The 12,109-nt window shown below is 41.7% G+C and overlaps 1 protein-coding gene across 1 annotated transcript in view; it reads right to left on the bottom strand.

Annotated features, from left to right (window-relative positions):
• ABCB1 (ATP-binding cassette, sub-family B (MDR/TAP), member 1) overlaps positions 1 to 12,109 on the bottom strand; it is a 105,000-nt gene that overhangs the window by 87,398 nt on the left and 5,493 nt on the right. Inside the window, 1 exon segment of the mRNA XM_010859135.1 lies at positions 11,366 to 11,426. Within this exon segment, the coding sequence (XP_010857437.1) occupies positions 11,366 to 11,426 (61 nt within the window).

The following is a 12,109-nucleotide window of genomic DNA, read 5'->3' as shown; positions in this document are numbered from 1 at the left end:
GGGATTGGGGGCAGGAGGAGAAGGGGACGACAGAGGATGAGATGGCTGGATGGCGTCACCGACTCGATGGACGTGAGTCTGAGTGAACTCTGGGAGTTGGTGATGGACAGGGAGGCCTGGCATGCTGCGATTCATGGGGTCGCAAAGAGTCGGACATGACTGAGCGACTGAACTGATAACAGCTCAATGTAAGAAATATAGTATTTGTGACTCTGATTCCCAAGATTGGAAGCCACTTTTCAGCTGAAGATTTTTCTTGGTTAAAACACCATGATTGCCAAAGGTCCCTCTGAGGACACCATTGAGGAAATATGTTTTGCTGCTTTCAGAAAGTGGCTTGGGTCAAACATCTGCTGCCTAACAGCACTGGCATAAATGTTAAGTGGTATTAATGTAATTAGGCCTCCATGCCTGCGTGCATTCTCAGTCATGTTTGACTCTTTGCAACCTCAGCCCACCAGGCTCCTCTGTCCATGGAATTCTTTAAGCAAGAATACTGGAGTGCATGGCCATTTCCTCCTACAGGGAATCTTCCCAACAGAGGAATCGAACCTGCATCTCCTGCAGCAGCAGGCGGATCCTTTACCACTGAACCACCTGGGAAACCAATTAGGCCTCCATAGTGAGAAGGAAAGGGAAAGCAATGAGTTAGATACATGCCTCCCAAAGAGCAGAGCAGATCTGCATAAACTCTTTAATTGCAGGCAAATCACAAGAAAGAAAGAGTGAGCTCCTGAGACGCAAACCTGATGAGAAGAGGACACAGTAAGTGGAGTGGGCTTGGGGCTGTGACAGGCCCACTTGGGAAGCGATTAATACTTCTCCCATTCGGGAGGATCTTCCTAACCCAGGGGTCAAACCCACATCTCCTGCACTGGCAGGTGGATTTACCTTCTATTAAAAGCTATAAAGTGGAAAAGTATCGAATTCCTCAATAGATGAAGCAAAGATAATTGATATACAAGGATTTCCCTCATCACCACTCCCAAAGTACTGTCCACCTCAAAAACTAATCACTGACTGGAATAAAAGAAAGTGGGCCATGAATATAAACATTTACTAAATGCTATTCAATGACTGAAGAAATCCAGTAATAAATACCAAAAATACAATTCAAATGGAAAAAAAAAAAAGGATATTCAATATATATTCTGCATGCCTTGACAGCATGGTATACAGAGCAGAGAAGACACAAACTTGAGCGAATGGGTCGTTCTGTCCTTTGCGGAAAAGCTTCATAAAGAAGGTAATGGTTCCTCCCAGATCCAAAAGTTTACCACAGGTTGAAAAGCAAGGAGGGGGACTTCCCTGATGGTCCAGTAGTCTAGCAAGAAATAATGAGTGTGACTAAGAATAATTTGGAGACCGAGTAATGTAGATAGCACATGGACCATTCTTTTATGACCTTAAGACAAAAGCAAGAGAGATGATGGTTACTAGAGACGGTTGTAATGCCAAGGAATAACTATTTAAAGAAATCTTCTACATGTTTGTAGGTAAATGAGTCAAAGAGAGCATTGGTGAAAATACAGGAGGGAAACTGAGGTGCAACAATGTCCTAGAAAATAAGAGAAATCACTATTTTGAGAACCTGGAGTGAGGGATCATCAGCAGGCAAGACACAATAATTATTAGGAGACACAAGATATTCCCTGATGCCCCAAGACCCATCATATCTGCAAGGGGGTAGAGCTCCTTCTACAATGGAGGAATCCAATCTGCCATCACTTTTATCAAGCAATCAAACTCGGTACCACAGAAAAGTAAAATACACTGACATGTGATGTTTCCAGGTGTGATGACACATGACACAGCATTCCCTATGCAATTTTCTTACCAAAAATATTTAGCAGGAATGTATTAAAATCTTTAGACTTAACTCTCAGTATATAGGGCTTCTCTGGTGGCTCAAATGGTAAAGAATCTGGCTACGCTTCAGGAGACTTGGGTTCGATCCCTGAGTCGGGAAGATCCTTTGGAGAAGGAAATGGCAACCCACTCCAGTATTCTTGCCTGAGAAATCCCATGGATAGAAGAGCCTGGTGGGCTACAGTCTATCAGTTACAACGGAGTTGGAGATAACTGAAAGACTTTTACTTTTTTTAGCATATAAGAAACGCAAGATGTGGAATAATAAGTTAAATGACACCAGAACAAAGTAATAGAAATTGTCCAGAGGGTGAAGCATTCTATAGGAAAATTGGTACCATATTTTCAACAGGTCAATGTTATTTAAAAAGAGAAGAAAACAGAACAAATCAACTGTAAGACACACTTAGGGGAGCTAATTGTGAAAGTTCAAATATGAACTACTAGATAATACTGAGGAATTAACATTCACTTTGTTAAATATAATCACTGTATTATGTTTTAGAGGAAAATGTTTGGTAGGAAAATTAAGAGACAGAAAAGGAGTTACTTAGAAAATATCATGAAATCTATAATTCCAGGTGAAATGTATGTAAAAAAATGTTAAAAACTACTAATTATAGACAATGGTTATATGAGTATATAGGTTATATTTTTTATTCCACCTTTCTATGTGGTTGAAAAATCAAAATAAAAGGAGAAAAGGTTCTCCAATAGGGAAAGGTATATCTCTTCATCTCAGGCTAGAAGGAATGAGCTAAAGTGAGCACAGATACAAACAAGTGTCTGAGAATGAGGACAAATTTGAAAAAGTACAAAACCTCATAGTTATTTGTGACATGAGGCAAGACTGATTTCTGGAGGGATGTGGTAAGAAGATTTTGAGAGGGTAACAGGCAGGAAGGCCAGGGGTCTCCAAATGGAGGAATCAGGCTGCAAGTGTCGGACATTTTTTCTCTCTCTCTCAAGCAGCAGGAGGAAACAAACAAGTGTTAGATTTTTCCCCCTTCTCGACACAAATTTAAAAAGAGGTTTCTCTTAAAATTTGGTGTTGCCTTGGTGACACCTGGTTCCACCTAAGCTTAACTTTTCTCAAACCTTGAGCTAACCAATGCGGTTTTTCTTAAGGAACTGTTTGTCTTAAGCTATGTTAATGGCCTATGCATTTACCCTAGACTCCATCTTCCAGTCTGTTCTGCCTAAGCCTCAGAAGGACTTGACAGACTCATGCAAATGTTCTCTTAAGCTGTGTTAATGAGACTGTATTTGCTTGGAAACCTGTCTTTCTTCAAGATTCATGTCAATCATTCTATGGCCCTGGACAACTCACCTGTGCCAGTGTTATCTCAAAATGCACATTGTAGGTGAGGGGCCTGGTGCCAGTCTCTGAGTTTTGAGACATTTCCTTTCTCTAATTAGCAGACTGCTAGTAGCAATATAACATCCGGCTAAAGACTAGCAGGGGGGCACTCTTTCTGCCCCCTTCTGATGCCTATGTCAGAAGCTTTCTATCTCATTTATTCCTTAATAAAACTTTATTACACAAAAGCTCTGAGTGATTAAGCCTTGTCATTGGCCCCGGATTGAATTCCGGCATCTTTCACGGCTCAGCAACAACCTTTCAATTTGAGGGCAGTAGTAACACCGCTGAATAGGACAAAAGCCTCAGGGCAACATCCCACCTCTGTCAACTATTCAAAAGGAGACTTTGGAGGGGAAAAAAATCTCTTAATAACCTTGACCTTCAGTTTCTACACTTATAAAATGAGGAAAATACTCATATACAGAAAGTTTCACAAAGCTGTTATGAGGCTAAAAACGGTACTTCATAATAGAAACCTTTATTAGCCATATGATATAATACTAATATGCAATATAAGCAGGTACTGTCATCAGTTTTAGAAACATAAAATAAGATTCTTCAGGAGCTTACGGTAAGGGATCAAGTAGACAAAAAAAATGTAATACACAGGGTGAAATGTAAGAAAGTGAAAGTGAAGTTGCTCAGTCGTGTCCGACTCTTAGCAACCCTGTGGACTGCAGCCTACCAGGCTCCTCCGTCCATGGGATTCTCCAGGCAAGAATACTGGAGTGGGTTGCCATTTCCTTCTCCAGGGAAATGTAATACAGAAGTTTATTTACAATTACAGCCCTTTAAATACAAGGAAATGAAAACTGTTTGGTCAGATACTTACAGGGAAGAGAGAGGGGATGAACCAGAACCGTACAGGAGACAGAGTGATCAGGACTGAAAGTCAAGGGGTAGACTTCCCAGGGCAAAGCAGAAGGTGCTGGCAGGGGAGAGGCTTAGGTAATATCCAGCAGGCAAGATGGTGCACATGATCTTACCATGATACCTGGCTGGAGGCCAAAGTCAATGATTTCATTCATTTATGCATGCATTCATTCAACATTCGAAACATATTTATTAAGCACCTAGTAAGGAGTACGTCAAGGCTGTATATTGTCACCCTGCTTATTTAACTTATATGCAGAGTACATCATGAGAAACGCTGGGCTGGAAGAAGCACAAGCTGGAATCAAGACTGCTGGGAGAAATATCAATAACCTCAGATATGCAGATGACACCACCCTTATGGCAGAAAGTAATGAGGAACTCAAAAGCCTCTTGATGAAAGTGAAAGAGAGAGTGAAAAAGTTGGCTTAAAGCTCAACATTCAGAAAACTAAGATCATGGCATCTGATCCCATCACTTCATGGGAAATAGATGGGGAAACAATGGAAACAGTGGCTGACTATTTTGGGGGGCTCCAAAATCACTGCAGATGGTGATTGCAGCCATGAAATTAAAAGACGCTTACTCCTTGGAAGGACAGTTATGACCAACCTACATAGCATATTCAAAAGCAGAGACATTACTTTGCCAACAAAGGTCCATCTAGTCAAGGCTATGGTTTTTCCAGTGGTCACGTATGGATGTAAGAATTGGACTGTGAAGAAAGCTGAGTGCCGAAGAATTGATGCTTTTGAACTGTGGTGTTGGAGAAGACTCTTGAGAGTCCCTTGGACTGCAAGGAGAACCAACAAGTCCATTCTGAAGGAGATCAGTCCTGGGTGTTCTTTGGAAGGACTGATGCTAAAGCTGAAACTCCAATATTTTGGCCACCTCATACGAAGAGCTGACTCACTGGAAAAGACTCTGATGCTGGGAGGGATTGGGGGCAGGAGGAGAAGGGGACGACAGAGGATGAGATGGCTGGATGGCATCACCGACTTGATGGACATCAGTTTGAGTGAACTCTGGGAGTTGGTGATGGACAGGGAGGCCTGGCGTGCTATGTGATTCATGGGGTCGCAAAGAGTCAGACATGACTTAGTAACTGAACTGAACTGAAGGATCAAGCATGGTTCTAGTTACTAGCTACAGTGACTAAGACAAGCTATCACTCCTCATAAAGCTTATATTTTACTAATATGCAAATAAAGAGAAAATAGACATTTAACAATCATTCACAATAGTCAACATTCATTCAGTATGCAAGTCCCTCTTAAAGTTCCAGGCACTGTTCTAGGATCCTGGAGCACAGTAATGAAGAAAACACACCAAACCTCTCTGCCCTAAGGCAGAATCCCAGGCAGAAAGAACAAACACAAAGATCCTGGGGTGAATACAAGCCCTGTGTGTTTCAAGGACCAGACATGACGACCACTGTGGCCAGAAGAAGGTGAAGGAGACCTGTCTGAAATGAAATTACAGATGAGACAGAGGTCAGGCTATAGATGGCCTTTGATGGCCAGAGGAGGGAGTTTGTTTTTATGCTCAACCTCCCATCTGAGTGTAAAAGAAAGGCCTTCCTTAGAGGGTTTTCAGGCAGGAACTGAGGTGACTTGATGTGACTACTATGGGTAAGATAATTTGTAGAGGAGCTAACGTGGAGGAGGGGGACGAGGAGGTAGAGAGTGGTTGACAGAACCAAGTCCAGAGCAGGAGTAGGAGGCAGAACAGTGCCCCACCTCCCGGGCTTGACCACATCCTAATCGCAGGAACCTGTGAATATGCTTCCTTATGTGATAAAAAGGACTTTGCAGACATTAAGGATATTGAGATGGGGAAATTATCCTGGATTATCCCAGTGGGCTCAATGTCATCATAAGGAGCCTTATAAGAGGGAGCCACGGGGATCAGAGTCAGTAGTTGGAGAAATGATGAGGGAAGTAAGGAGGGGCCAGGAGTCCAAGAAGGCAGGAAGCCTGAAGAAGCTGAAAAAGGAGGGAAACATTCCCTCTTGGAGCCACGAGGAGAATCCAGCCCTGATGGCACCTTGACTTTAGCCCAGTGAGACTTGGGGCCCCAGAACTATACGATAATACATTTGTGTTAAGCCACTATTGCTAACAGCAATAGAAAATAAATACTCAAAAAAAAAAAAAAAGGATACTAAGGAAGAATGGCCAAACAAGAAGGATCAGAAGTAGTTGGGGGCAGCAGGGGGAAGAGGTTCATCTGAGTTTACAGCAGCAGAGATGGGAGTCCGCCCAGATGATAAACCAAAGGTCTTTGTTCATAGTGCAATTTACTAAAGGAAGGTAGGGATGAAGGCTGTTGGAACTGAAGAGGTCAAAGAATGTGGCACCTAGGAGACGTTAATAAGGTGACAAAAATAAAAGAATGTGGAGCCCACAGATGAACAAAGGAGAAGCAATAAAATGCCAAGGTTCTCAGTGGAGAAGTAGAAGTGACTAGAAATTAGAAGGTATATCGCTGCCAATGGATAGACGCTATTATAACTGTGCAGAATGAAACAAATACGAAAGGAGTTCTGCATGAAAATGATTTAGAAATGGCCATGTGAAACTAGAGAAAGGCCAACAATACCACTGACTCCAAGGATTGGGGGTGGAGGAGCTCTAAGTTCACAGGCAAAGGTGACACAAGAAAAGAACCAAAGAACCGGGAGGAAAATGAGCAGACTCTGGCATTGCAGAAGCAAACAGGAGGAATGAATATGGTGAACAGCATCAAGTGCCACTTAAAAGTCAGCAGAGACTGTCCACTGAATTCGGTGAGTGGTGGAGACAGAGCCAAATTAGAATGTAAGAAGTGATACAGACAGAAAGCAAAGTCACCTCCTATTTGTGAAGTAAGCTAGAGGAGGCTTAGTGAAATGAAGGAGGGCGTTAGTGAATAAGATAGGTGACATGTAAATACCAATCAGAAAGACCCAGTTGAGAGGAGAGATGGAGGATACAGAAGAGAAAGGATAATGATAATAATGTAAGGTCCTTGAGAAAGTAGAGGATACAGGAGCCAAAGCACAGTGTACAAGAGGGTGATTAAAGAACCAAATGCTTCCTCTGTTATAACAGGAGGGAAGGAGGAAGCAATTGACCTGGGTACTGGTGTGTTTGTAGACTGAGAGAAGAGCTGAGGAACTTCTGTCAGGGGGCTTCCATTTGGTTTGTGAAATTTAAAAAAAAAAGGGGGGTCATCCACGAAGAGCTGGGGCTTGTGGGGAGACATGGGAAATTCGTAAAGGGCTTAACATACTCAGCGAGAAGAGGAAGAGTAGCATTTCTGTGTGGGATACATGCTGCCATGAGGCTTTTCTCCAGCACCCATCAGATGCAGGGGTTCAGGCACCAAGAAAACAGATGGTCCATCTGCCTGGGCTGGGCTTGACAGGTGACAGGTGAAAGCAAGTCTGCAGCTCAGGCAGGAGCATAACAAAGTGATGATCGTTGCTCTAAGGTGATAAGAGAAGGGAAACAAGAAGGGGCTGATGGGAAATTGACAGGTCAGGGGACTCAGGATCCGAGGGAAACAGTGAGCAGATTGAAGACAGAGGAGATAGCTGGCTAGTTCTATCTAACTGTTTCATAACAGCACTTTGGATGTAGAACAGTTTCAAATAACAAATCTAGGATCTAAGTGTGTGCATGGGTGGCTGGAATAAAGGGGAGGGAAAGAGTGGTTATCCTTATAACACCATAAAAGTCACCCAAGATAGTAGGAGCACCAGGGGCGGAGAGGGAGACACCGAGCCAGATGGTAAAGTCTCCAATGAGGAATGACCAGGTGGCCACAAGGTAACTGCATCAAAGAACCTTTCAATTCCAAGCAAATAAAAATTTAACCAATCACATACTATCATAAATGATTAAAGCTGTTAAAGGCTCTGGCTCTAATGTAAGCAAGGCAACCCACTCCAGTATTCTTGCCTGGAGAATCCCATGGACAGAGGAACCTGGCGGGCTATAGTCCATGGGGTTGCAAAAGAGTCGGGCATGACTGGGTGACTAAACAACAACAAAATGTTGCAACAAAGCCTGATAGAAAATAAAGGCCAGTAGAAAAAATCTGAATCTATTTCTTACCTCTTTGTCATCATTTTCTCAAGACTGCTAGAAAGAAGTCTTCTACTAGAAAAAAGTTAACAGGGCTGGTGTACAGAAAGCAGTTAACATTGCAAGCCTGAGCCTGCATTCAAGGCTAGCCCTCGGCTGGCATCTAGAATTTGGCTTTTGGGAAGAGTAACCATCACCCTAACTGATAGAAGTGGCCGAACGATTTGTACACACAACATGCTTTATGTGAGTGTCTGCCTTCCTTCTGTCAGTCTGGAATTTTGGTACATGCTGTGCCTACATCATCAGCTCCCAGTCAGAAACCCTGGGGCACTGAGTCCCTACTGAGCTTCCCCGACAGCATTTCACACAGTGAGTCGGCACAACTCACTGCTGGAGGAATCAAGTCGACTCCACTAGACAGGATGCGTGGTGCTTCTCTTGGACCTTTCCCGCCTTCCTTTGCCCACTGCTGATTTTGCTTTCTGTCCTCTTTCTGTATTAAATCTTAGCCATGAGTATGGCAATACGCTGAGTCCTGTGAGTCCCCCAGGTGAATCATCGAACCCGGGACTCTTGGAAACTCCCAACACACACGAGTTTTTATCTTAGCTGGAAATTTTTATTAATCAGCAATGCTAATGAAAGGTTGTTGCTGAACCACGAAAGACACCGGGATTTTCGGCCTCCAGGGGAGAAGAATTCAATTCGGGGCCAGAGACAAGGCTTGATTGCTCAGAGCTTTTGTGTAATAGAGTTTTATTAAAGTATAAAAGGAACAGAGAAAGCTTCTGACATCGACATCAGAAGGGGGATGGAGTGCCCCCTCACTAGTGTTAGCAATGGAGTTATATACCTTTTAATCAGTTATTACAATGAATCAAAAGAACGTCTGGAGGTTGTAAAGATCTTACTAGACCTACTCTCATAATTCACATTTTAAGATAACAGGATTAGCCAGAAGGTTTTCAGGAAGGAGAAACTGTCCTCAAGCAGGATACACTGTTGTTGTATAATCCCTAGTACAGAGTTTAAACTGAGTTGTGCAATTGACTAAGACTAAGAAGTGTAGACAAAAAAAGTTTGTCCTCTCCTCCTCCTTGAGAATTCCAGACCCCTCTCTCCTTGGGGACCCCCGGATTTCTTATCAACCTGCCTAGGAATTGACTCTCTCACTAAGAGCATCAGCATTTTACTGTCAAACATTCTGAATATGTCCCTGTCTATATAGATTTTATACACAAGTTCAGTTTTCTGCGTCAACTCCTTTAAGAGAAAGGCATGAGGAAAAGCCACATAAACATTCAGTATAGCTTTCCATCAAAAAGCTAAGAATATATTCCTTCCTTCATATGCCAATCTGAGCACTATGATTTAGTGTGAATTTCTCAGGTCTGAACCTTGGCCCTGATGAGTATTCCTGGGCAAGTTAGTAAGTCTCACCTCCCTTTCTTCATCTACAAAATTAAAACAATAACAGTATCTATCTCCAAGGAAGTTGTAAAGATTAATGCATTCACATAGAAAGTATTTATTGCAACACATGCAATAAAAAGCTGTATTTGTGTTTTAATTATCACCTCGCCTTCAAACTCCAGATTTTTCTTCTTTGGTGGCCTGAATTGGTTTAACAGTCTTACCTCTATATATATTAGGTCTGATAAATTTTCTAAAAACATAAGACTAATTTTTAAAATTTAACTTACTTATAAAAACTGAAATTACAAAAGACAGAAATATTCTAGTCTCAAAATGACAGAATTGGAAATTAAATCTTGGGAATAAACCCTATTTTAACACCAAAGGTTCTTTTAATATAAGAATATAAAATGAAATGTAAAACAAAAACTGTCACTTGGTTATTTCTGAGAATAACCCGAGTACATAGTCTCATTTCCCCAAAATTCCAAAGACAGTAAAGACAGACTCAAAGGCGGAATTTTATCAAGAGCAACTGGAGTGCAAGAAGATGTGCATATAACATCACTGGAGTGTAAAAGGCAGCTCTTTTTTATGTTTGTAACCATACTTAATATTCAATTTTACAAATATTCATTTTCTAAGATAGCCTGCCCCACACACATACACAAATTTTACAAGTGTCTGGTGCGTTATGTCTGAATTACAAAGTGTGTACTGCTGCTGCTGCTAAGTCACTTCAGTCGTGTCCGACTCTGTGCGACCCCATAGACGGCAGCCCACTAGGCTCCCTTGTCCCTGGGATTCTCCAGGCAGAAACACTGGAGTGGGTTGCCATTTCCTTCTCCAATGCATGAAAGTGAAAAGTGAAAGTGAAGTCACTCAGTCGTGTCAGAATCTTAGCGACCCCATGGACTGCAGCCCACCAGGCTCCTCTGTCCATGGGGTTTTCCAGGCAAGAGTACTGGAGTGGGGTGTACTACAAGACTTAATTGGTTCAGTAAGTCTTCCAGGTTCTAACTGCACAGTTCCCCTAAATCTGCATTCTCAGGGAAAAAAACAGAAACAGATACAGGTAAAGAGGGCTCATCAACCAGCCTGTCTTATTCCAAATCTGATTAAAGAAAAGCTTCTAAGTGGCCACCATGAAACCAGAAAATAAGACAAAGAAGTATAAGGTTTTCAAATTCCAGATTTTCAGTTATTCAGCACAGAAGCACAGTGACAGGTACTAAGCCATAGTAATTAATAACCCATTGCTAACTTCTATTATGAGTGCCTGGGACTTTGACCTCAAACCTGCCAGGATTAGAGCCCTTGGCGACAGGGTACCCCAGGTTTTGTTTGAACCACACTCCGTGAGGCTGGTTTCCTCTGTCTAGGACTGAGACCAGCAATGGGAGAGTGCTTGTGTAGTTGACATATCACTGGTGACATAACTGGTTAGGAGAATACTGAAACCCAGGCCAGGACAGGGGACTCTGGAGGCTCTTTGCACACAGCAAGTGTGTGTCCAATGCTCATCATTCCCTGAAAACAAGCTGAATTAAATGAGTTCGTTTTACCTCTTCACTAACATACTCCCCAAGAAAATATTATACCAGATCAAATACCTCTTTTTTAGATCAAGAGAAGCACAGCACTTCCTTTTGTTTCGCTTTGATTTCACTGGAGTGAGACTGGTTTACAACCTTGTGCTAGTATCTGCTGTGCAAAGTGAATCAGCTGTGTGTGTGTGTATAGATAGAATAGTGAACACATTCAAACTCACCATTGCAAAAGTACTGACAGTTGGTCTCTTTTCTTTCTTCTCATCTTTTTTACTGAAAAACCTAGCAACAGAATGACATAAAACTTTAAAAACTATGTAAATCCATATGCAATCAATGTAGAGCTTATATTTAGAAACAAACAGGACAAAGAAACATGTCTACAGTGTCATTAAAAAAACCGTGTCATTATAAAAAACATTTATAATATGACCCCATTTATAAAGTTTGAGTATGTTTACATACACCTAGAAATCTATACACAGGGTTATCACTGGGTGTTGAGACTTCTGTCGAGATTTCAATTATTTTCTTCCTTGTGCCTTTGGTATTTCCTAATTTTCTATGATGAATACACAGAGACACACAAATTTGGAATTACAAAACTAACACTAAAAAAAGAGAGCTTCCTGTCTTTCTTCTACTTAGAACTCACTCATGCTCCCCAGAATTAATCCCTTTAATTATCATCTCAGGGATTTTAGCAACAGATAGTCTATCCTTCTATCTACCTAGATATTATCCTTCATCTACCTAGATATTATTCCTTTACCTCAGGGAGAGTAGTGGCAAACATGCAGGGCATAAATTATCCTAAGAAAGAAACATAATTCAATCACTCTCCATGAGCAAATCTAATTCTGAAAAGATGTCTGGAGCCATTGTGGCAATACACACAACCTAGAAAATGCACCATCAAAAAAGAGGGTTTGTAAACTGAAAAAAAAAAAAAAAAGCTGTCCTCA

This window comes from Bison bison, unplaced genomic scaffold (assembly GCF_000754665.1).
Source record: "Bison bison bison isolate TAMUID 2011002044 unplaced genomic scaffold, Bison_UMD1.0 scf7180017864454, whole genome shotgun sequence".
NCBI lineage: Eukaryota > Metazoa > Chordata > Mammalia > Artiodactyla > Bovidae > Bison > Bison bison.
Note: the sequence above shows the minus strand (reverse complement) of the source record. Positions and strands in the feature narration are given on the sequence as shown.